The 25,703-nt window shown below is 55.8% G+C and overlaps 1 protein-coding gene across 9 annotated transcripts in view; it reads right to left on the reverse strand.

The window, feature by feature from the left end:
* Positions 1 to 25,703, reverse strand: part of CABIN1 (calcineurin binding protein 1) — a 146,216-nt gene that overhangs the window by 35,324 nt on the left and 85,189 nt on the right. For all 9 annotated transcript variants that reach the window (XM_029922558.1, XM_029922562.1, XM_029922559.1 and 6 more), the window contains 2 exons: positions 21,564 to 21,895; positions 7,210 to 7,323 (listed from right to left, as the gene is read on the reverse strand). In XM_029922558.1, the coding sequence (XP_029778418.1) occupies positions 7,210 to 7,323; positions 21,564 to 21,895 (446 nt within the window). The remainder of the gene's footprint in view (positions 1 to 7,209; positions 7,324 to 21,563; positions 21,896 to 25,703) is intronic.

Below are 25,703 nucleotides of genomic sequence, written 5' to 3' on the forward strand. Positions count from 1 at the left end.
ACTGTCTCAGGCCCGGCCATGCATTAGGCTCAGAGGCCGGGCTGCCTACCTGGGAGATGGGTCTGCTGTGCCTGCTCCTCCCGAATACTAGGTATCTGCTAGTGGGAAGGTGGAGGGGGACTCCCCCAAGTTCATACAGCCAACTGGTGGCATTAGAGTAGAATGGGTGTGACTGATTCTTGCCTAGGAAGATGGGGTGCTGTGTGTTTTAGAGGCCTTCTCTCCTTCCCCCCCAGGTCTAGTGGGCAGCCTAGCCTATAGGGACCCTTCCTCTCTCTTCAAGGCCCTCAGTGGGTACTCGGGCCCCACGGCTGGCAACCACACAGCACTAGTGCTTAGAGAACAAAGACAGCACGTGATGACTGCATCTCCCGACACTTCAAGCAACATGGAGTCAGGACAAACAGAACCACAGGGCCCACATGGTGGCTGCCGGGCAGGAGTGCACGCCAGAGCCAGGGCAGACAGAGAGACTAACCACAGGTGCAGAAAGGGCTTGACTTTCCCAGTCACCCCACAGATAGGCCACAATGAAACCACTCAATGGTTTTAAGTTCAAAGGGGGAGCAGGGAGGGGGCTGGTGGGAGGGAACCTGGGCACTTGCTGAAGAACCATCTGGCTTCCGACGTGTGGAGGCCCTGTGACCTGGCCTGCACGCTCAGGCACTTGCCCTGGGGACTTGCACAGGTGAGGAAGGAGAGCAGGGAAGGCCATGTTTCTGTACCAGTGGAGAAATGGATGTTACCACTCCATTGGGAAGAGGGCAGGTAGGTAAGCTGAAGGACAGACAGGGGAGTGCTATGCAGCACTGACCAAGGGGAAGTGATCACGACCTGCATCCACAGGCACCAAAGGCCAAGCCAGACCATGCAGAAAGGGGCCCATGTGGTGGGCGGGGATGCCATGTCTACATGTCAGACTGCCCTACTCGAGCCAAGGCAGGGCATGGAACCTCCAGAGGGCCCTGGCCAGGTGAGAGATGGAGCTCCCTCCACTTGCTGTAGCCACACCCCTCCTGGTACCAGCAATGCCCTCCTGCCACACCACTGTGAGCTGCGGTAAGCCCTGAAGCCCCAGGCAGGCTGATCCCTGATCCTAAGGTGAGTTGTGTGATGTGCCAAGGGTGTGCTGGGCAGGCGCTTCCCTCCACCTATTGTGACCGCCCTGCCAACATCCACCCTGTCCCCCGTGTGGGGTCTAGTAAGGGGTAGAGTGGCCAGAGCCCACCCAAGTCCAAAGTCTGAGCTCTTCTCAGTGGCCGCAGGGCGTGGGCCCCAGGGCTGCAGGCAGACCCCTACATGGGGTGGGAGTGGCTGGGGGGCGCTGAGGCAGGGCAGCCAAGCCCCAGAGAGCCAGCATGTCACCTCCACTCCCCCAAACTCTGGCCACAGCCGCTGCCCAGCCCACATAGCCTCGGACGCGGGAAGCAAGGCTAGTTGGGCCCTCGGCTTCCTTTGCTTCTTTCACAGTGGCTGGAAACTGGGTTGAAACCAGAAAAAACCTTGCCTACTAAAATAAGCAAACATTTTGGGAAAGGAGAGAGAGCCATCTCTGGCTTGGTTACTATGGGAACATTTCTGAATCAACTACAAGAGGGAGAGAAGTTCACTCTGGACAGAAAAACCCAGCTCCAGCCTATGCAGGCCCACCCGTCCAGAGGTGCGCACACCTACACAGGAAGCCATAGAAGCCTCTGGGCATGCAGAGATGAGCCCTCAGCTTCCACAGTGTGCTTTGAGCCCACTTTCCTGGCCCCTCTGCCCAGAGAGGGACAGTCCCCTGCCACCATCTCCTGACCTGCAGCCCACTCAGGGCTGACACTGGCTCAGGAGGGTGCATATGCCCCCCAAGCCCAACCCCCACCTCAGCACCTCTGCGCCCCCCCCACTTCCCTGTCTTCCCAGCCTCTGTTCTGCAGCTGGCCCGAGGGGCCACCTCTGAATCACACAGCCACTTGCTGGTCCCGCCCGAGGCTGTGAAAGAGCAGGCGCCAGGGCCCAGGCAGGCCCCACCAGGGCAGGGAGGGCCGCCGGACTCCCACCAACAAGGTTCAACAACTCCGGCTCTGTTTCAGCGAACACCAGACCGTTCCGCCAGGCGGAAGAGGGCTGAGGTGGTGGGGCCCTCGGCTGGGGCTCCGGTCTGCTCGCGAGCCCGAGCCATGGCCCAGGAGCTCCCACCTGCTCGGCAGGCAGCCCGCAAGCAGGGCTTTTCCACGGCAGAGGAAGGGGGTGGGCTGGGAACCGTTCCCTCTCAGGCAAGTTGTGGAGCAGTGGGGCTGGAGGCCCGCCAAGCTCATTCCTCTCTCTCACATGCTCCTCCAACCACACTGCTGCGTCCGGCCACACGCCACGTCCACGCCGCTGCAGGGGCCACCAGCGGTGCAGCGGGCCCGGCAAGCCCCGTGGGCCAGGAGACCTCGGGAGGTTACACTACCCTGCCCTCAGTACCTGTCCCTCTGTCTGGCCCTTTACACATGGTGCTGCCTTGGGCACGGCCCAGCCCTGAGGCCCCCGAACCCCGCAAGGCCTCCAGGTCTTGCCCCTTTTTTGGCCAAACACCACCACTGTGCCCCCAGCACATTCCAATTCCTCAAGGTTCCCTGCCTCTCCTACGTACCCCACAGTGTCCTACAGAGGCCCTGCACCGAGGGACAGGCATGTGGGGCTCTGCTGCAAGCCCTCAAGTATCCGGCGGCAGGGGCATTACGGCAGCCAGCCCTGGCTGGCCCAGGAGGACAGGCCTGGAGACCATCTGTCACACGAAAAGGCACAAATGGAATCAGTCCACAAACAGCGAGCGCCTCCTCTGGGCCAGGTGAAGACAGCTAGGGACTCAGAGAGGAACAGGGCACAGGAAAGCCCACTGCAGCCTGCCTGGGAGCCCAGAGACCGGCCCCACGTAGGTGCCCACTCAAGGAGACTGTGGCCCTCACGTGACACAAGACTGGGGGGCAGCTCCTAAAGTGAGACGGCCTTTGCTCCTCGCACGGAACCTTCTCTAATACATTCAGTGTCAGCAGAGAAAACCCAAGTTGCTGAAAAGCATGTACGCATACACAAGTTTTTAAAGCTGCACAATAAACTTGCCTGATTTTGTACACACACCCCTGAGAAAAGAGAACAGCCCAACCATGCACAGAAGCACCTCTGAAAAGGCCACCTGCTCCACTGTCTGGACTGTTTGCAGTGACAATGTGGTCTCATGTGACCCCCACAGTTTTCAGAAATTGTCATTAAAAAGGAATGGGAGGTTCAAAAACAAAAACAAAAACAAAAAGGGACATCTGAGTGGCTCAGATAGTTGAGTATCCAACCTAGGCTTGGGTCACAATCTCCCAGTGTGTGAGTTTGAGCCCAGTATCGGGCTCTCTGCTGTCAGCTCAGGGCCTACTTCAGATCCTCTGTCCCTCTCTGCCCCTCCCCTGCTTATGCTCGCACTCTTTCACACACACACTCTCTCTCTCTCACTCTCTCTCTCTCTCTCTCTCTCTCTCTCTCAAAAATAAAGATTGGGGCACCTGGGTGGTGGCTCAGTTGGTTCAGTGTCTGATTTTGGCTCAGGTTCATAACCTTGCAGTTCACAAATTTGAGCCCCATGTTGGGCTCTGTGCTGACAGCCTGGCACCAGAAGCCTGCTTCAGATTCTGTGTCTCCCTCTCTCTCTGCCCCTCCCCAAGTTGCACTGTCTTCCCCTCTCTCAAAAATAAACAAACATTAATAAACAAACAAACAAACAAACAAATGGCAGGGTCCCCTAGCCTGGGCCCTTGAGGATGATGAGGGGGGCTGCCCAGAGAGCCCCTTGGGTGAGTGACACCAAGGACAGGTGGCCCAGGACAGTGGGGTCTTCGAGGAGTGGCAGGGCACCCAGTGCCCCTGCCTTCACCCTCCCTATACCTCCTCACAAGGGCCAGTAAAGGCAATGAACCCCAATGCACACTGGAAGAAGAGCCAGCCTGCCCCCCCCTGACAGCCCCCGCTGTCGGTGACATGGCCCCGTCTCAGCAGAGTCAGCTGACGGGCCCTAAATGCTCCTCTGTAAATTTGGTAGGAAATCATTTCCTCACACTTGGTCAAATGTGCCGAACAAATCTGTGCGCTGCAAGCACACAGGGTCAGCACTCTGGGCATGAGGCAGGGCTGGAGGAGGTGTCCACCCTGAGGGTCCTCCTACAGCAGTGGCAAGGACGGGGCAGGGTGGGCTCAGCCTAGGCCACCCTGTCACCAAGCAGCTGGGAGCACCTGTCCCTTGGGAACAGAGACGCAATGGGGGTATAAGTGTCCGTCTGGCCTCTGCCCAGACGTTAACATCTCAGGCTGGAGAAACACCAGGAGCCCCGAGCCACCTCCAAAGAGAAGAGCCGAGAGAGCAGGGCTAGAGAGCACCGGAGGGTGGAAAAAGCAGCAGGTCGCTGGGAAGCACGGAAACAAACAGCTTACACAGAGGATGTAAAAACACCCAAAACATCCAGTCCAGGCTAGGTGTGGCCTGTATCTGCGGGGCTTACGGCTGCAGGGAGGTGCGTCCTATGTGCCAGGCTCGCCCAGAGCCCTGCCAGCCTTCTCTCCCACAGGCAGCCTGCCTGCCCTTCTACAGAACTCACTTTCTAGAAGGCCCCAGAAACCACAGGAGCTGATGGCGGGAGTGAGCCCAATGGGGAAGGGGCCTGGAGCAGCCAGCCGCCAGCTCAGACGTGCTCTGGGTTCACAAGCACCTGAGGTGCTGGCCTCCTAAACTCTATCATTTGGAAGGGTAAGCTCTCCACCCATGAGGAAGAAAGGGAGGTTTCGTCTCTCCTTCCAACATCACTGCAGTCTTTGGGGGCAAACACCAACTATGTAAGAGGCGGGAGGAAGGGAAGCTCTTTCTCTTCCTTTCCTTTTCTGTTTTTTGAAAGGAGAGAAGGCAGACAGAAGCACAAGCAGGGGAGGGAGTGCAGAGCCCAACACCGGCTCAGTCTCATGATCGTGAGATCATGGCCTGAGCCGAGATCAGGAGTTGGACACTTCACCGACGGAGCCACCACGGTGTCCCAGGAAGCTGTTTTCTTGAGCATCTACCATGTGCCAGATCCTGAATTAGGGTCACTACACCCCATTGTATAACTTGATCCCTCCGATTACTCTTCAGGGCAGGTAATAATGGCAGCTCAGTTTACAAAGGAACTCAGGGAAGGGGCGCCTGGGTGGCTCAGTCAGTTAAGTGTCAGACTTCAGCTCAGGTCATGATCTCGCGATCCGCGAGCTTGAGCCCTGCACTGGGCTCTGTGCTGACAGCTCCGAGCCTGGAGCCTGCTTCAGATTCTGTGTCTCCCCCCCCCCGCCCCTCCCCCACTCACATGCTCTCTCTCAAAAATAAACAAACATTCAAAAAACTAAAAAATAAGTAAAGGAACTCAGTGAAACTAGCTAGCTGCCTGGCTCCAACTTCAATTTGGCAACCGCAGAAAAAAAAGGTTTGCAGAACACTGACAAAGAGTTCTTACAAATCAGTAAGAAAAGGACCACCAATCTAATAAGAAAATTAACATGAGTAGAAATGGCACAGAAAAAGAAATTAAAACTGCTAATGTGCTATCACAGACAATCCCACTAATAATAAATGGAACATGATAACACTTTTCACCTACCGAAGAGCAAATAAATATGAAACAAATAACACAGTGTGGAAGAGGTCTGAAAACAATGAATCTAAATTTGAGAACGTGGGCTAGATCTTTGGACGGTAGTATCTTCTAAAACTTTAGAGGTACCACAAACTCTTGGACCAGGAAACTGTTTCTAGGAATTTATCCGAGGAATGGATTCCCACATTGGCAAAGATGTGTATGTGAAATACGGTAACAACAAAAGCCTGGAAGCCACCTTAATGCCCATCAATACGGGATGGGTAGGTAAGGTGTGGCATATCCACATGTTGGGAATACTATGCAGCTACTAAAAAGAACAAACAAATCTAAAACACTCTCCAAGATATATTCTTAAGTGAGAAAAACAACAACAAAGGTCAGAGGCATGTGTCCTTTGTCCTTTGTGTACATTTCTGTGTACTGGCTTATAAACAGGCAGACACCCTCTGCAAGGACACGTGCAGGCAGAGGAACAGCAGCCAGGAGCTGTGGCCTGGGCATCTAGATAGGAAAGAGCTTCTCTTTCTCTGCCAATCCTTGGCACCATGTAGATTGATGACATCTACGGCTTGTCTATAAAATACCCACAGAGAGAGACGGTAGATGGAGGGCTCCCAGGCCCCATGGCCCCTGGCTGGCCACTAGAAGGTCACAGCCTGGGAGAAGGGAAGAGCCACAGACCCAGACATGTCACCGCCCGGCTGGCTCTCAGTGGGAAGGCCCCCACTGCCATGTGCCTCCAGAACCAGCCTTTGACACACCCCTCCAGCCCCAAGACCTGCTCTCCTCAGCTCCTGCCCAGGCCAACCCCACCCTTCCGTTTCCTTACATCTAACAGAGAATCCGGGAAAATCGAAGCAACCAAAGCTCAGAGGGTCTGGGTAACTTGCCAAAGCCAGCCAGCTGGGAGCTGGCTGCCAGGGGAGGGGTGGATGGGGACTTGTGACTGGAAGAGTGAGGGGCCAGCTGTCTCTGTGCAGGACAGAGCAAATGAGGGAGGGCTGGGCCCAGGTGGGGTGGCCAGCCCAGGGTAGGGTGGGCTTAAGGGGGCCTCAGGGATGGAAAGTAGACAAGCCTTGGTGACAGGCCATGTCCTGGCCAAGGGGTGGGTCTCTACACCACACAGAACATCAATGCAGAAGGGCACCGAAAGCCTGGCACTGTCCGAACTTGTTTTTCAGGCAGTAGACACGGCTTCAGTCAGAATCCCCTAGGTGCCCCTGACCATATGGGGGCCGACGGAGCTGCTCCAGAAGGGCAGACCATGGGCCTGGAGCCCCTCCACCACTGCCTGCTGTGAATACCGGGAGCTCCAGAGAACGCGCTGAGCTCATCCACACCTCTACCCCACGGACGGGCAAACCAGTGCCCAGAGGGGGCAGCCACTTGCCAGAAGTCACTCGGCAAGCACAGCCCCGCTCCCGAATCTGGCGCTCTCAACTGCGCCACCCTGCCCGCCCTCTGAGGATGCCGCCAAGCCTGGTCCTGGGCACACCCGCCCAGGGGGCCATCCGCACGCCTCCAGCGCAAAGCAGTGCAGCAAGCAGCCTGGAAATCAACAAGGCAAAGTACTCACGTTGAAGAAATTGGTCTTGTTCCTCTCGCAGAAGAGCCCCTGTGCCGGCATGTGCTGCAGTTGTTGCCACGGGATACCGCTGCCTAGCAACACGTCGCGGGCCCACTGGAGGTTCTGGGGAAACAAGAAGTAGGTTGGAAGTGAGTGTGTGGGCAGCTCGCGGCGCCCACGGGGAAGGGAGGCAGTCCCCTCCTTCCTGGCTGTGTTGGCAGAGCGGCGATGAGCAGTGGCTCCTGCAGACAGCGATCCCGCAGCTCCAGGCAGCTCTGGCTGTGGGCTTTGATCATCTGGCTGTGGGGTACATTTCCGGAACTGATTTCCTGCCTAGCACAGCTGACTTAGGAGAGTGTGGCCTCGGATTGCCCAAGAAGGGCACAGAGAGGGACCCCGCACCTGGACCAGCCTTGAAAAACTGCTACATGGACTCAGTGCCCCACCTTCTGTCAAGGGGACACCCGCTGTCCCAAAGGGTCAGCCCTGACCTGTCAGGGTGTCAGCAGTACTCATTGCACCTGGTGACACGGCCACCTTGGGCTTGGAAGAGCTGGTCTCTGTAGGACACCAGGGACCTGAGTACTTGGCCAGGGAGCAGGCTCTATCCACAGTGCTCAGGCCAGTGCTCTCTGGGCAATGGTGCTTCTTGGAACCTAGGCCCAGGGGGCTGGTAGGGTGGGAACAGGAGCTTACCAGCCCACGTGTGAGATGCTGGGTGTGGGTCTGGCCGCCTTGGCCTTCTCTGGGGCCTTGTCACTGACTCAGAGAGTAGCCCTCCCCACTGCCTGCCTGGCCTCCCACCTTCCTCTCTCAGGTCTTTCCTATGGAGGCTCCCATGGCCAGGACCATAGCTAAGCACCCTGCGGGTACCACCTCACTCCAGCACCTGGACAGTGCTGTCTTACAAGGGAAAAGCCAGCAGGGGGCAGAGCTGGGACCAGACCCTCCTCTTTTCAGAAGCGCCCACTCTCCCCAGTCAGTACTCCAGCCCCATCCAGGTCCCTTTCTTGCCTCTCTCACCCCTTGTTCCAGGCCTTTATCACCTCACATCCCGACTGCTTAATGCCTTCTCACTTCTCGGCCGGCAAGCCTGTCCTACCTGCTCCCCTCTGCTCACCACCAGTCAGGCTAAACTTACAACAGTCCCCCCTCATCACAACTTCTGGCAAAAGTGCAAACACCAGCTCCTTGGCTTGCTGGCTGGGAGCCCCCGTTGGCCTGCCTTTGAGCCTCTGCTCCTACCCCTGCACAGAGGGATACCCCAGGGGTTGCTGTCGGAGCCGAGCACCCAGCACTAGGCAGGACTCCACAGCTGCGAGGGAGTGGGACACATAGAAATAAGGGTCCATCTTGGGAGGGAGACAAGTAAAGTTTCAAGCATGCATCTCCTGGATTACACACTCACAGCTAGCTCTTCTGTGGAAGCCCGAGGGAGAGCATCATCTCCTGGGGGAAGCCTGGATGATTAAGCCTGGCAGTGACTCTGAGGCTATTTTCTAAAGGGACATGGTCTGGCTCTGAGAGTGGTTGGAGGCTAAGGCCCCGTAAAGTCAAGGCTGCCTTTGGCCATCAGGGCTGCAGCCCAGCCTCGGCTAAGCAGGTTCAATGTGGGGCTGGGGGCTAGACAGTCATGGGCAGCTGGGCACATACGAGAGCAGGGACAACCCCAGCTAGACGAGAGGGCATGCACTGTCCACAGCCCTCTGCACAGACAACCCGTCTGGCCTGCACGCAGGAGGCTTGCTTTTTTGCTCAGAGCTCTTCTTGAGCCCAAACACCTGCCCAGACACATCTGACGTGTTGAGATCAGGAGCAGGCGGAGACTCTGCCTCCCTTACAGACTCCAATCAAAACACCAAGGCGAGCCCAGAGCAGGAATCACACCAAGGGCCGTGCGGGGGCCGTTCTCCCTGAGGCTCAGCAGCTGTGAGGGAGCAGCAGCCATAGCTCTGGTCTCCTGACACGTTACTTCTCCAGGACTCTCTGGTCTTCCTAGGGCCTCGGAGACTGATGCTACAGCCATTCATGGTGAATTAGGCTTCCTGAAGGCTGTGGCACCTCCTCTCTGCCCCCTTGTGGGGGAGGCAGAAACAGGCAGAGGAGAGGGGCTACCTGGGCAGCCACAGTCCCTGACCCTTGACCAGGAGCACAGAGGCCACTCTGCCCTACACGCAGGAAGAGTGAATACTCAGTCACTCAGTCCCAGCCTTCAACTTTCGAGCTTCAATGCCCAGGGAGATGAATCTGCAGTTCACATTCCAGTGTCCAGAGCAGTGCCCAGAAGTCTGGCTCAGAGACCCTGCCTCCCAGACCAGTCCGTCAGAAGCTTGCTGAGGTTGGGTACAAGCCTGGCCTGATGCTTCTGCCAGGGGAGGGAGGGTTAGCCATGGACAAACCGAGCACAGAGCAGGGAAACAGCATGGTGTGCTTCATTACAGGAATGAAATCCAACTCAGATTAGTTCAAGCTGACCAGGGCTCCTCAGGGCTCCAGGACACGGGATTTAAAGAGAAGATAAAGCTTCAGACCTCCAGCAGGAAGAGCAACAGCTCAGGAAGCCCAGGAGAGAGGCTCACAACCTATTATCAGTAATCAGCCACGATCCCTTGATCTCCGTGCCACTTGGTTCAAAGTCTCTCCCAAGTGAGATGCGAGAGGCCACCAGTCCAATCAGCCATGAAGGAGACCCTCACAGGAAGGGACGTGAGATAGAAGACCAATACCTGAACTTCGAACACAACAAGTGAGCCCACCTGACCGTGACCACAGAGGTAGGGCACAAAGGCACCCCACCTCTGGTCCAGCCTAAGTAGGTCAGCAAGGCCGCTAGGGGAGATGACACCAGAGCTGTGCACACAGTGGTCGTGGAGCTGGGGTACCCCCTTATGTCATAAAAGCCTCTTCTGGGGTTCCTTGGGGACTCACGGGAAATATCCAGCTGACCCCTTTAAGAAGTAGCAGCAGTCTGAGGGGGGCGGGGAAGTAAGGCTCAAAGTAGCATCTCCATGGTGGCTGTTCTCTTAAGAACATCAAGAAAATAAAAGGCAACAGAGACTTCATGTGGCTGGGGACCCGTGTGAGAGAACAGCACCAGGGCCAGGCTGGGGAGAGTGAAGGGACCCTGCTTCCCAGAGCCAGGTGTCATTCCAGGCACTAAGGCTATGGGACAGGAATGCATATTGTTCTATGGCTTCTGTTTCTGCTACCACACTGCACCAACTGGCCCTTCCCGCTGGAACAGTCAGGGAGGAGGTGGAGGACCAGGAAGGGAGGAGGCTATGGGAGAGGTCCCAGCGCTCTTAGAGACTTGAAAACCAGCCACTTGAGAAGAGGGCAGAAAGCATGGGCCTGCCAAACCCCATCAGGATGGTCAATTTGCCTCCCGCAGACTTGGGCCCTGCACACCGGCAGAGAGCAAGGCTCCCCAGCAAACCACCTGGCCCGCCAGAGAGAGCCGGTTGATGGCGAAGGCACACAGTGTCCCAATGGCTTATGAGAGACCTTAGCTAATGCACGTGTGAGGTCCCGGATGGGAGCTGACAAGTGCCAGGCTGGGGAGGGGAGTGGAGGGGTGGGGAGGGCTGACCCCCCATGATGCACCAGTACTGCCGTTTGCCCTGCAGGTTCATGCTACGGGGAGATGGGAGGCACGGGGCCACCTGGGCGCAGAGCAGCACAGAACTCTTCATCCTATGTAATTGCCAGTTTACCAAAGGGGAAACTGAGGTTCAGAGAGGTCCAGGAAGCAAGTAGCAGAGCCAAGGCTTGCACTCCGGTCCAGGCCCAGAGACTCCAAGGTTTGGCTCTTTACCATGCACCCTCACCCCAGGGTGAGCATCTCACTTTACAACTCTGCCTGGGGTCATGCTTGACGCCTCGCAGGCCACCAGGGACAGCTCCAAGGCAGCCTGGTCTCGGGCCTTGAGCAACCTGTTGACATGCCACTGCCCTGGAGCCTCGGCTTACTGTCACCTCTGGGAATGGGAGAAACACCACGGGGCCACTTGCCAGAAAACAGCACCAACCTTCCTGGGATCCATGGGCCCCCTGAGGCCTAGCACACACACCCTCCTCTGACAGATGGCAGAATGCGCCACATGCCCTAACAAGGGGTAGATGGAGGGCAGGGTCCTGCTGCGAGGCAGGGAGAAGAATCCCCAGAAGCATATGGGACCTCAGTGTCCTCCACCGCCTGTCGCCTGGACATCCCTATCCTGGTGTAAGACAGAGGGACCCTCCTGACTCCTCAGAGTGAGAGCCAGCTCCATACCTCCGTTTACCTGCACACTCAGGTTCATCTCCCTCCCTCCCCTCTCCTGTCACGTGTGGTCCTGCAGCCACACTTGCCTCTGCCCCACCTTTGGTCCTTGCTGGTCTCTCAGCCAGGTGCTGTCTCACCTACCCCCACCAGTCCCCCAATACTGTCTCCACAGCCCCACGGTCACCTTAAACAGCCTCTTCTACTGACTCTGATGCCTTTGCTGTCTGCCCCCCTCATCTGTCAGCCCTGTGAGGGCAGGGACACCGTCTGACTTCTTCACTGATGGCTCCTCAGGGGCCAGGCCGGCTTGGGGTGCACAGGACTGGAGGCAGGAGTGCTGGGGCAGAGCCATGACCTGGGCTCCTTTGCTCAAGGAAGCTGTAGGAAAAGGGACTGCTTGGGGGCTCGTGCGCTGGGCAGACTGGAGCATGAAGTCTTTCAAGCCACCCTTTTCTGTTCTTCCCTCTAAACAGTTTGTCTGGCAGTTCTCCACAAGGGCACGCAGTGAGCGGTACACACTCAAGTTTGTTGAAGGCAGAAATGAATTCCTGGCAGTCTTGGGAGAGTCCTGTAACCTCCTGGGGCCTCGACTGGAGGCCACGAGTGGCAGTGACCACGAGGCCGCTCTTAGGGTTATTTGAACACCAGTGATAGCAGATGGGAAAGCAGCTGTCTACAAACGCACCAAGTTCCCCAGCTGCGTCTTGGGAAGCACCCCTGCCCATGCACCCCCTCTCCCCCTGCTGAGCTGAGCCTTCCCACATCTTCTTCGAGGACCTGGCCTTGCCCCTGAACTTGGCAAAGTGTGCCACGGCTCCTCTTCTGCGCTCCCCACACCGACCTGAAGAGCGAGGACAGAGGCGCACCCCCTGGCTGCCAGGCGGGCTGGACCAGCAAGCGGCACCAGTGGGAGAGCAGAGACTGGGGCAGGGAGGAGAGCAGCGTGTTTATCCGGAGTTCTGTCCCTCTGCTGGTGCTGAGGGCCGGCCACCAAGGACCAAAAGCTCTAAGAGGCAGCCCGCTGCAGAGGCGTCCTAGGGCTGGCCCAGGGCCCTGCACAAGCCCTACCCAATGGGTTCCTGATCTCCAGCCAGGCCACTGTAAATCCCTCCCTCATTAAGGCTCTTTGGATTAGCGGTTGGACAGAGTCATCGGAGGCCCATGGCTGGCAACGCCCCTCCCTTACTCTACACAGCAGCCAGTCTTTCACACACAACTCTGGGGTAGCTCTAAGCTCACTTAAAATGCTGCCCCACAACTGCTTCCTGCCTGATGAGGCCCTCAGGAGCTCTGACTGCATCTTCTTCCCCTCTCATCGCTGCCCAGCCAGGCACACAGGCTTCTGGCTGATTCTAGTCCCACCAGGGCTGTTCCTCCCTCAGGGCACACGTGCTGGCTGTGCTATCCGCCCAGAAGCCTCTCCTGGTATTGCCTTGGCTAGTTCCCTCACTGGCTTCAGGTCTTCGCTTAGAGAGGCCTTTCCAGACCTCCTGCCTAAACAGCCACACTCCCCCACTGCACCTCCTTAGCAGCTTTATCTTTCCTCCAGATGCATCATTAACCACTGTTAGGCACGTTTCTACTCTCCATTCCCTCTGTGCACACCGGAGGGCAGGGGTTTTGCTGTGTACGCCGCTGTATCCCAGAACCTCACACAGGGCCTTGCCCGTGACAACGCAGGGGAGAGCTGCTGAATGGATGAACCTGCAGACATGCAGAGGAGCCACGCCGAGGGTGGGGAGGAGCGACACTAAAACGCAAGGACTTCTGCCATGTCGTGCTCCGTGGGATGAAGAGGTGGTGGTAGCTTGTTTTCTTTCCGAACTGGGCATTATTTGTACTGGATGCTGCAGCGGAGCACTCAACCCAATCAAACCGTTGGGGCCCAGATCTCTCCCCTTTCCTGAGGACAAAGAAAGCAGTGGGCCTGATGAGGACCATTTTTGCCCTCTCCTCTGAGCCCCAAAGGTACAGCAAAGTCTTCGGACCACGTTCCAGAGACTTTGGAATGCCTAGTCGAGATTCCTAAATTGAGAAAAATCTCCAGTCTCATTTTGTACATCACAGACAGCTCGACAAGAGCCTGGCCAGCCAGGACCTTCAGCGGCCCAGGGCTTCTGCGTGGGGAGCCTGGGACACAGTGTCGTTCTGCGTATACACAAGGGGTACAGAGACTGAAGGGGAGGTCGGCACACCCTCTTCATGCCTGGTCCTGCTGTCCGGCCTAGGATGCCACCTGCTGCCAGGACACTCACAGGCACATATGCAGCAGGGTGTCACAGGCTGTGCCAGGGGCGGCTGTGTCACGGCCTGGAGGACCAATCCCTTACACCCACCCAATCACACAGCACACAGCCTTCCTCACGGGCCCTCTTGTTTAACCGATCTCTGCAGGGTCCATACATGAGCCGGTGGCATGGGCAGGTGGGAAACTACCGCAACAGATGGGTAAGGGCAGGAGTGCACAGCCCAGCTGGCCAGTCTCTTCCCCTAGCTCACACCAGAGCAGAAACTGACTCCAAAGTCAAAGGTCGGCAGCTTTTCTGGACATTACAGGCAGATGCAGCACCACTGGACTCTTCTCGTAGGAGGCAGCTTCGAACCAAACAAGCCCTAAACAGACGCTGGGGCCTGGGCTCACCCCACACAGGTTCTGGGCTGGAGAAGGAGGTCTGACTGGGCCGGAGCAGCCAGGCCGCCATCCTGCCATGTGTCACCCAGACAGGGCCTTGCCCTCCACCACCAGGAGGATGCACTGTAGCAGGGCCTCGCCACGAGGCCATGCAGCTGCCTCCGGGAGTGCACGGGGACAGGGACACCGCCTTGCTCAGAGTAAGCGGCCTCTGCTCCCATCAATGCAGAGTGCACATGGGGCTTGCAAGACAGGCTTACAAGGTCCTCAGTATAGAGGTTGCTCAGCTGGCAAAGCAGCAGTAACTCACTTTTCCGCACAAGAAAACCTAGAACCAGGGTGCCGTTTTCTCCACCTGACAGCTTAAGAAACCTGTCCACAGGACTGAAACGGGAAGCTGGCTGGCTAGCTGGCTGAGCCCAGGTGAGGTTCTGGAACCTGGCCCTCAGAGTGGTGCCCAGGTTCCAGGACACGTGCTGGCAAGGGGCCAAGTGGTGGGATGGGGAGGCACTCTCATGACAGGGTCTGGGAAAGAGTCAGGCCTATGATCAGGGCAGGCTGAGTCTCATGCCTCAGGCTCCTGAGCAATCCTCAGCTGGGGGTCCCCTCTCGGTGACAACTTGGGTGCTGTGTCTGAGAGCTGCTCCAGCTCAGATGGGGAAAGCCGCACAGCAAAAAGTGGGCTTCATCCCACAGCAGAGCCAGCAAGGCTCAGGCCTGCCCAGGAGAGTGGGAGGAAAACCTTTGGGTCACACACGGGTCGAATGAAGGCCAAGCCTTGACTCGGGCAGTGCTGGGGCCAGATGTGCAGAGCCCCAGCCCAGGGCCCAGAAACTGGCTAAGCTCTGAGCCCCAGGATGGTGGCCTCTCCCATGGAACAGGCCTGTGTCTTCTCCTTCCTCACTTCCACCCCCGGCTCACTGCCCGAATCCTGCCACACTGACCAGCAGCAGCCCAATTACTGGGTGGCCACTGCGCTCACAAGCCTTGCTCTGCTAAACCGCCAGCCTCTCACACAAGGGCTCTCAGCAAACGTTTCCTGGCTCAGCCTGATGCTGCCAGTCAGCTGACATGTGGCTTTAGCAGGAAGCTGGGCATCCACCCACCTGGCCAGGTGAAGGACCTAGGCTAGAAGGCCTTGGTCTCCCCCGAAAGGAAAGTAGAAGCAGAATAAAGATCTGAGCCCTAGAGGCCCCCATCAGCTGACCAACTCCCAGGAGCAGAGTCCAGGCCCTGCAACATCCTCACCAAGGGGCACGAGACAAGCTGTTATCCCCTCTCAGCCTCAGTTTCCTGCTCGTCCTGCTGGGCAGGGGCTGTGAGAAACAACGCCGAGGAGCTGCCCAGGCCAGGCTGTCTCAATGCCACACTGGAGTGTGCTGCTTGGCCTTTCTCTTAAGACATCAAGTGACCTGGGAGGACCAGCGAGAGCAAAGAATAGAAGAACATTCCCCAAGTTGAGACCAAGCAACAAGCACAAAACAAGGAAGTTTAGGAGAGGCAGTAACCCAAACAAGAGGCCCCTGGAAAGCCCCACCAGTGTTCACAAACCCTGGTCTCTATGCAGGAGACACAGAGTCCTGGTGCCCAACTCCCATGTCCACCGCTGCCCCCCTCCATCCTGCCCCCAGAACTGCTAGCAGGGCAGTGGCTGCTCAGGCCCCCCAGACCCCGGCAGGAGAGGCCGAAGTCTCTGACTGTAGCCATCCTAGCAGATGTGCAGTGGTATCTCAATGTAAGTTTCGATTCACATATCCCTAATGGCTAATGGTATTAAGCATCTTTTCCTGTGCTTATTTGCCATTTATTTGTATATCCTATTTGGAGAAATGTCCATTCAGATCCTTTGCCTACTTTTACATTGGGTTGTCTTTTAATTATTGACTTGTAAGGGTTTTTAAAAAATATATTCTAGATACAAGCCCCTTACCACATATAAGCATGCCTCAGAGATATTATGGGTTCAGTTTTAGACCACCACAATAAAGTGAATACCAAAATGAAGTGAGTCAAATGAACTTTTAGGTTTCCCAGTGCATATAAAAGTTATGTTTATGCTATCCTATAGTCTGTTATGAGTGCAACAGCGTTATGTCTAAAAAAATAACAATGTATATATCTTAATTTAAAAATACTTTATTGCTAAAAACTGCTAATCACCATCTGAGCTTTCAGCAAGTCATAATAACTGATCACAGATCATAATAATAATAATGAAAAAAGTATGAAATATTACAAGAATTGCCAAAATGTGAGAGACACAAAATGATCAAATGCTGCCGGAAAAATGGCACCAAAAGACTTGTCCAACCGAGGGTTGTCGCAATCCGTGTGAAAACAATGCAGTATCTGCAAAATGCAACCGAGTAGAGCACGGTCAGACAGGTGCGCGTGCGTGTGGCCTACAGACACTTCCCCTCCTGTGGGCTCTTCGTTTCAGCAATGCCTTTTGAAGCACTACCTTTTAATTTTGATAGTGTCCTGTTTACTATTATTATTATTATATTATTTATTTGTCACCTCTGCCTAGTCCAAGGTCATGAAGATTGAAATCTGTTTTCTTCTAAGAGTCTTAAAGCTTTTAGCTCTGAAGTGTAGCTTTCTGATATATTTTGAGTTCATTTTTGAGCATGGTGTGAAGCAGGGGTCCAACTTCATTCTTTTGCATGTGGATATCCAATTATCCCAGCACCATTTGTTAAGAAGACTGTCCTTTCCTCCACTGACGTATCCTGGCATCCCTGTCAAAAATCAATTGATCATAGAAATGTATGTCTTTGTTTCTGGACTCCCAGGTCCATTCTGTTGATCTATACATCTGTGCTTAGGCTAGTATCATGCAATTTATGTTCTTTTTTTTTAAGGTTTCTATTTATTGAGAGAAACAGAGACAGCACAAGTGGGGGAGGGGTAGAGAGAGAGGGAGAGAGAGAATTCCAAGCAGGTTCTGCACTGCCAGTGCAGAGTCCAACACAGGGTTCAAACCCACAAAACCGCAATATCATGACCTGAGCCGAAACCAAGAGTCAGATGCTTAACCAAATGAGCCACTCAGGCGCCCCCACAGTTTTATTTTCAATTGTAGTATGAAACACCTAAAATTGATCATCTCACACATTTTAAAGTGTACAGTTCAGCAGTATTAAGTATATTCACATTGCTGCGCAGCAAATCTCTAGAACTTCTTCATTTTACAAAACTGAAACTCTAAACTGATTAAACAAGTCCCACTCTCTCCCCTATCCCCTGGCAACTATCACTGCACTTTCAGTCTCTCTCATTTTGACTACTTTAGATCCCTCATGTAAGTGGAATCATACAGTGTTTGATTTTTTTGTGCTGGGCTTATTTCACTGAGCATAATGTCCTCAAGGTTCACCCACATTGTATCAGAATTTCCTTCTTTTAAGGCTAAATAATATTCCACAGTTTTTTATTACTGTAGATTTGCAGTAAGTTCTGAAACTGGAAAGGGTGAGTCCTTCAAGTCTGTTCTTTTTCAAGGCTACGGCTCTAGGGACCATCTCAACACCCACTCTCCTAGACCACTCGTGGCAGGAGGAGCCAAAGGGCTCAGTTCCCCAGCTGAGCCACACACAGCGCGGGTAGGGGAACTGGGACAGGGGCACCTATGCCTCAGCCTTCTTTCTGGATCTCATTAGTGAATTTCTGAACCCTCAGGATGAAAGGTCCCAACGCCATGTGGTTTTCTCTCCTGGGCTGCTCACGTGGACTCCAGGAGACAGGTTTTTCTGAGCATGGACTGACAGCACAGGGCTCAAAATCCTGGTGAAGAGGGTAATCCTGGTGACTGTAAGTAATGCAATAGCTAGATTTAGGGTTTTTATGGCCAAGGTGAAGAGTCCTCTTCCTCAGGTGGCCTTGGCCCTCGGTGGAAGACAGCAGGAGGTCCACCTTGGGAGGCACAGGGGTTAGCCTGTGCACAGCAAAGCCACCCTTGGGCAGGAGGGCAGCCTTAAGCAGGTATCAAGGGTCCTTCAGAGGCAGATCTAGCCCTCAAAAGGTCTAGTGGAGAGGCCCAGTGGGGGGGAGAGGGGAGAGGAGGATTCTTGGCTGAGGGCCAGTGTATGGGGCCTCCCACCTCAGTCACAATAATTCTATGCAAGTATCACAAGAGAAGAGCCCCCGCAGAGCTGGGATCGGAACCCAGGTGAGCCCACATTCACTCCTCCTCCCCTAGAAATCCTGCTGCCAACAGCTAAGCAAGTGGCTCCCTGTTCCTGAGGGCAGTGTCTCTGTCAAGGCCTGGGATGGGCTGGGGGTGGGGGGAGAGCTCTGAACCGAACTGAGCTTTAGCTGGGGGCACTTGAAAGGCCTGAGGGATCCAGGGTCAATCTGCATAGCCCTGGGGCCTCTCTGAAGGCAGGAATGATGCTTGTTCTAGTTAGCTGGCCACTGAGCCAGGAGATGGCAGTAGAAAAATGCCCCCGCCAAGCCCACAGGAGGATTTTATGAAGAAATGTGCTGCTGTTAAATATACACAGCGGGAAGCGTTTGTTACCAAACAGCTGTGTCTGGAAGGCAGTCGCTGCTTGTCAGCTAATGGTTCTGTGTTAGTCACTGAGAGCAGCAGTTGTGTCCCCCAGACCTGTGGACAAGCTGACACCAAGGGCCTGGGCAGAACCACACCCTCAGGACAACGGCACGTCCCAGACAGGGTCAGCCTCCACTCAGGCTCTCAGTGCGGTGAGGTGTTAACAACCTGCCATCTAAGCAGGGCTGACGCCTTGCTGCTCAGCAAAGGTCTGAGTGAAACAAGCAAAGGAGCCAGTGGCGCTGCCCGGGTGCACCGAGGCCTAGGGCGCAGCTGGCTGGGGGGCTCCCAGGGCACTCCTGGCACCCACAGACAACCGCCCTGTAAGGAAGGGGGTCACTCTCAGAATCCAGACCACTACTCCATTTCAGAAAGCCAAGGAACCCAACCTGGAATGCAGCTGACAGAAGAGCTGTGACAGGAACAGCATGTGATGGCTGTGCAGGACTTCTGGGAAGGAAGCCAAGACAGCCTCCATTCCCATGAACAGGGACGGCCGGATCGGCCAGGGTCTACCCTCCCACAAACCACCAGGGTGACCAAAATGACCTGGGGGACATTCGCAGAAATAGTGAAATGGCAAACTGAGCATGGATGCTCTAATGGTGGGGGGAGCAGGGGAGCAGCTGGGCCGGGGTGAGGCTACCCAAGCTGACGCCAGGCTATACCCACCCCTGTGCGACCCTGAGCCAGGTATCTAGATGCAGAGTGGACAGAACAAGACCCCCAGCTCCTGGACCTGACGTACTTTGAGCCTCAGGAGTGACAGTCAATGGTGTGTGTGCCCGAGAGCTGGGAAAAAATACACCAAATGGCTTTTGGTTTGGGGTGGCAGAGCTGTGGATATCCCCTCTCTTAACGTTTTTGACATAGATGCTGCTTTCTACTTTTAAAAACCCCACCCAGCAACGAGACAGGTTCTGAAAACAGCGCTATGCTTGGTGCTGGGTGGGGCCCTTTACATGCACTGGTCCTGTGGCACTGGCTTCTGGAGAAGGCCACCTGCTACCGTGTGGGGAAGATCTGGCTCCGCACAGGAAGCTCCAAGTCCTGCTAAGAGCTGACCCCCGCTGGCAGGGGCTATGCGACTGTGTGGGGGAGCCTCTGAAGAGGGGGACGCCCAAGGTGGGGGAGATCCAGATGATGGGTGCCAGTGACCCTTCCAAGTGAGACCCATGAGAGCTCCTGCAATGGGCTCTGCTGCTCTCAGAGCAGCACTGGAACGTGGTGGGGGGTGGGGGCAGGCGCCAGGCCCCAAAGCCTGCCGCAGAAGGGGTTTTATGAAAACCCAGGTCTGCCAGGGTTCAGAAGGCCCAGGGCACCAGGGGCAAGTCCACAGCAGAATGCAGGCTGCGCAGGGAGGGAAGCAGGCTCAGGCGTGGCACTGACAGCAGCAACAGGGCAGTGGCAGCCAGAAGAGCTGGATGCCCTGAGGCAGAGATGACACTGAGTGAGACCCCTCCTTCCCTAGGCCTGTCCACACCAGCTTCCTCCGTTCTGCTCTGACAAAAACCAACCAAGCTATATGAGCGGTTTGGGCACCTACCTGTGCCTAGTCCTCAAACAGCATTCTGTCAAGTAACAACTTCCTGTCGTGTAACCATTGCCAAGCCAAGATCCATCTCTCTGGCCAACTGTCCTTCCTGGCTCTACAAAAGTCCCACAGAGGCCGGTGAGAAGGGCTGGCAGGGGGCCTCTGGGAGGAAGACACTTCTGAGCCCGGACCTTACTGAGTAAGGGAGCCAGACAACAGTAGAGACCACAGCCAGACTCCAAAGGCTGCCCCTGCCTAACACTGCCACCTTGGCCCTCTCTGGCCTTGCCCACACCAGTCTGGCTCACCCAACACTGCCACACGCTCAGGCAATCAGCCTGATCTGGCTCTCTCCCTATCCTCCAAAACTGCCATTGTCGCCCACTCTGCCCATGGCCACCCTACAAGTTTCAGCGTAACAGGTGCCTTCCCCGTGCCACAGCAGCACCCCCACTCGTGAGTGTATCCCATTATCTTCTCTGTAGCAAGTGGCACAACCGGACCAGCTTTATTTGCTTGTTTCCATGTTTTAAAATCTGCCTGTCCCTTAGAATGTAGCTCCGTGGGGGCAGGCACCAGGACCAGGACACTGTCCCCAGTGCCTCCCGGGTGAGTGAGGAGTGAAGGAACACACACGCCACACTCCCTGCACAGATGCTATACCAGCAGAAGCGGTCTGGCTGGGAAGTCCCTGAGAGAGCGTAGGCCTGGGGCACAGCTGTTGAGAATCGCTACATCATCTGCTTTCCAAAACGAGCTGGAGGAGGCTGTCAGCACCCAACCCCCGTGCAGCAGAGGCTGTGAAGATGGTTCTGGCAGCTGTACCGGAGAGGTGAGCCCAGGGGCAGGATGACGGCGAGGAGGCCTGTCTGCAAGATGCGGCCAGAAGGGACAGAGCCTGCAGCAAAGCTCTGGGCCAGAGTGGAGGGGGGCCTCTACAGGGCATCTGGGGGATGTGCCTGTTGGGCCGTGCAGAGGAGGACAGGTGAACAGCAGCGGAGAGGAAGCCGGACAGCGGAGTAGGAGTCGCCACACTGGCCCTCACAGGCAAGAGCTGATGAGTCTGTAAGCCCTCATCCTCGAGCCCACAGCAGTACCCAGCCTGTGCTCCTGCTTCAGGAGCAGCCCTCACAAGCTCTCCTCCCTTGATCCCTCGCTGCGACCCGTGGTCCTCACCACCTCTCCCCCGGAGAGCTGGACCACGCTTGTATGGACCCACCTCCCGCGTCTCTCCCGTCCCATCCCTCCCATGCACCGCTACCCAAGACCGTAAGCAGCTCCCAGCCGTGTTGGTCTGCCCACCAACACCCGAGAGATGCTCGTGGGCCCTGGGGAGATGAAACCCTCTCCCACCCCCGTGGGCCGCTAGCTCACTCACCCGGTGGGTCTTGCTGTAGGTGTAGAGGAACGCCAGTCGGTAGAGGCTCTTATAGTGCTGGGGGAAGCGGCTGAGGCACAGGCGGAAGGAGGCGATGCACTGCTCTGTGAGAAACTGGCGCTGTTCCTCGGCCCCAGCCGGCAGCCCCTGGGGAAAGGCTGCGGGCTCCCCCAGGGTGTCCGCTCTCTTCCTCCCGTCCCAGAGGGCAGGTGCAGATGCCGGGCCTTTGACAGCAATGCAGGCAGAGGCTGGGGGGTCTGCAGCAGGCTTCTGGCTGCCTTGCTCTGTAGCCCGGAAGCCTTCTGTGCTCTCCAAGGACTCCTCAATTTTCCCTGCAGGTGAGAAGAAAAAGAAGGTCACCGCAATTTTAGTCCCTGCCCTGTGCTGGTCCACTACCAGCAACGGAGTAGCTTTATTGAGGTGACAGGCACAGCTAGGTCTGTGCCCTTGCCAGACAGGTGCTGGACCCAACAAACCCAGCAATAGGAGGCACGGGGCCTGGTGCTGGCTCTGCCCCTGCTGGCTGAGGCCTCCACGGCGTCCCACTCTCCTCCCCTGTGAAACAGGATGTCCCAACCAGCACGCGGTGGAGGGGTTCCAAGGCTGCAGACAGTGGGGGTGGCAAGCAGGGCTCTGGGTACCCCTCTGAATGGCAGCACAAGGCTGTCCTGCCTCCCAGGCCTATGCAGGTGCATGGGGAAGCAGTCCACAGAAAGGAGGTGTGGCTGCCACAACCATGGAATAAAACAGCCAGGAAAGGCACACAAAGAACTGCACCTGCTCTACCACTTAGCGCCTCTGCCCACAGCCTACCCGACATCCTTCTCCAGGGCTGTTGCTGCTACTGTGAGTACAGTACCGAGCTCACACACAGGAGAGCCCAAGCTGGGTGGCAGGGGCTGCAGGAGAGGAGACTGGCCCAGGAGGGAGGGATGGAAGGAAGAAGATGGGGGCAAGCAGCAAGGGTAAGGTAGCTCTTTGGGCACCCAGGAGTTTGGCAAGGCCTGCCTGGAGCAGGCCAGAGAAGTAGCCCAGCACCAATGCTGAAGCCAGTCTGCCACTGTGAGCTGAGCTCCTTCCTGTCCTCAGCCTGACAGCCCTTTCCAACTGTAGCGGGCCGAGAGGAGGCTGGGCCTGCTGCAGCAGGAAGAGTGGTCAAGGACTAAGGTCCCAAGTTCCCCTAAGCAAAGCCATTACCAGGTTTAAGCAGAGAGACATCAGGTGCACGTCAAGCTTTTTGCTAAGGACAGAATCTGAGCGAGACAGAGCCAACCTGCTCATCGCAGCACGCAAGGCTACCTCCTATCGGTTCTGCCGTCCCTCCTACCTGCCCTCTGGCCTTGCACTTTGAAACCAACCATCAGGAACCTCTCACTTCTTGTTCCTACCTTCCCACTACGTTCCTTTTGGACATACTGTCTGTGCTCCCTCCCCGCCTCACCCACTCTCTCTCATCCTTCAGGACTCCACTCAGTGTCACCCCCTCCCGCAGGCCTCCTCAGCCCCAGGGTGAGGTTTGCAGAGTGCCCTGTGTGCTCATCTCTCTGATGTCACCGATCCCACCGCATCTATGCACGGATGTCTCCCCCTCCCCCACTGCCCAGAGCCTAGCACAGGGTCTAGTTTGAAGTTGAATGAATGACTGAAAAGCAGGTCACATCTGATCTTGACACTGGGCTCTCTTCTCAGGCGAGCTCAGGAAACCACTTAGGTCCCACAGGCACCCACTCAGAGCACAATGACAGCAACCAGAGGTCTGCTCAGGGCTGGCATCTAACGGGGACACCACTGCCTTACAAATGAGCCCAATTTCTAGTATTCAACTCAAGGGACACATTTCAAATGTGGCTCAACAAACACGTTCTGAACAATGACTCTGGGCCCAGCCCTGTGCTAGGCACAAGGGAGATGGGGAAATAGGATGAACATAAAGACCTTCCAAGGGTTCAGATAAGGTGCTAAGTATGTGCTCACACACAAAGACCCACAGGAACATGTCTCCCATGGAAAGTGAGAAGAGGGTCAAAAATTTATCCAAAGAGAGCTCAGAAGGCATGTCTGAAAACACATAACAAGAAAAAATAGCAATGCCAGAGTGCATGAAAAACCTAGCTACTCAGGGTCTGAGAGGCCCAAAGAGGCACAGGAGACATGGGTGATGTGCCTCACACACAGTGTCCACTCCCAAAGCTGAAAGAGGCTCACAGGTCACGTTAGTGGAAGAAAGGAGAGAGGCCAGAAGTGTCAGTAAGCCCACGAGGTGCTTCCCAGCCAGGATGCCCAGTCCTAATCCTGGCAGTGTAAACAGTGAGAAGACTTCCTCCTATAGGTAAAAAGCAAGCAAGGCAGTGCTCTGGCCACTCTGGTGCTGCTGCTGGCAGTGAGGACTGGCTTAGCATGCCCACAGTGCACACACCGGGCAACCTCCCACTCTGCCACTGCCACCGCCCGCCCACCCTGTGCAAGGCACTCAGGCATCCATCTTCACCAGGCCTCTACTTGACCAAGAAGGGGCAGGTGCAGCCATGGGATGGTGGTCCCTGAACAAGGTGGCTGGTAGCTGAATCAGCATCCTTGGCCCATATCCTGCCCCGGGTCCAGGAGGCAGGGAGGGCCTGGGCCGGGTATCCGTGTCCACTGTCAAGACCACACAGGCTGCTGACAAACTCTGCTGCCTCAGAGTAACATAACAGAGTGCGCTTGTGTTTAAATAATGAAATTCAGGCAGCTTTTCCCTCTATTGAGAAAATAAACCATGGGGCTTAGTCTGGGTCTGGGTGGCTTAGTCAGTTGAGCATCTAACTCTTGATTTCGGCTTAGGCCATGATCCCAGGATCGTGGGATCAAGCCCCAGGTCAGGCTCTGTGTTGAGCATGGAGACTGCTTAAGATATTCTTTCTCTCTCTCTCTCTCTCTCTCTCTCTCTCTCTCTCTCTCCCCCTCCCTCCCTCTGCCCCTCTCCCCTACTCGTTCTCGCTCTCTCTCAAATTTAAATACATAAATAAAATAAAATAAACCTTTACTGTTGCTCCATTCACTTTAGACATCTTTTGAAGCTCTGACCCCTAAGAAGGTGAGCTTCAATAGCTGGATAGTCACTTGTAGGGAAACCTCCTTCCTGGAGGCACCCTGGCACAAACCAGAAAGGAGAAGTAAAGAGGCGTCCGCTGGATGCCACGGGAGGGAGGGCACCTGCACATCAGGAGGGACGTGAATGCCAGAACCATTCTTGCTTCTGCCTCAGCACCCAGGGCCTGGCGTAGACTTGGCTCCATTATATCCTGCTATTGAACAATTCCCATGAATTCTGTGAGTGAGCTCTGTGACCCTGACCAGGAGAGAAGCAGCAGGCTGGTGGCAGGGCCACCCAAGAGGGTGTGCCCGAAGAGCTGGGGTGCGGAGCACACTAGGGGCACACAGCAGCCCTGGCCCAGAACCATGTCCTGGCTCTCTGCAGGGTGCCAAAAGCTGTTGGAGCCCTGGTGGCCAGAGCTCCTTCCCAGTGGGAGCCCAGAAGAGGCTGTGTCAGGGACCACCACCAACCAGAGCCTGTCTGGGAAAAGCACACTGCTCCCTACGCTGTCTGCCTGGCATGGGCTCAGAACACATTCTCTGCAGTACCAACTCTCCAAAAGGAAGTTCACCAACTTCACCGTGGTTACTAGGAAAAGCTGGGCTTTGAGAGGAGCAATGTATCCACAGAAGATGCTTCCCTTCAAGCTCACCAGCTACTGCCATGAATATGGTTCTACTCCCTCTTCCTTTTTTCTTTTTTGTAAAGCATTTTATTTATTTATTTTGAGAGAGAAAGCAAGGCAGAGAGAGGGGAAGAAACTGGGGATCCCAAGCAGGCTCCGTGCTGTCAGCACAGAGCCTGATGTAGGGCTCGATCACACAAACCGTGAGATCATGATCTGAACCAAAATCAAGAGTCAGCACTTAATTGACTGAGCCACCAGAAACCCCTCGAACTTTCTTCACCAGTGGCGAGACCCCACACTGTCTGCTTAAACCACTGGCTCTGAATGGACAGAGGGAAGGGGTAGGATGTCCCTCATGTGTCTGGAAAGCACTGCACAGCCTAGGTCAGACCACAGATGACCCTCTGAGCTCAGCACCCCCACCTGCACCCCCCACTTC

The sequence above is a fragment of the Suricata suricatta genome, chromosome 14, assembly GCF_006229205.1.
Source record: "Suricata suricatta isolate VVHF042 chromosome 14, meerkat_22Aug2017_6uvM2_HiC, whole genome shotgun sequence".
Classification (NCBI taxonomy): domain Eukaryota; kingdom Metazoa; phylum Chordata; class Mammalia; order Carnivora; family Herpestidae; genus Suricata; species Suricata suricatta.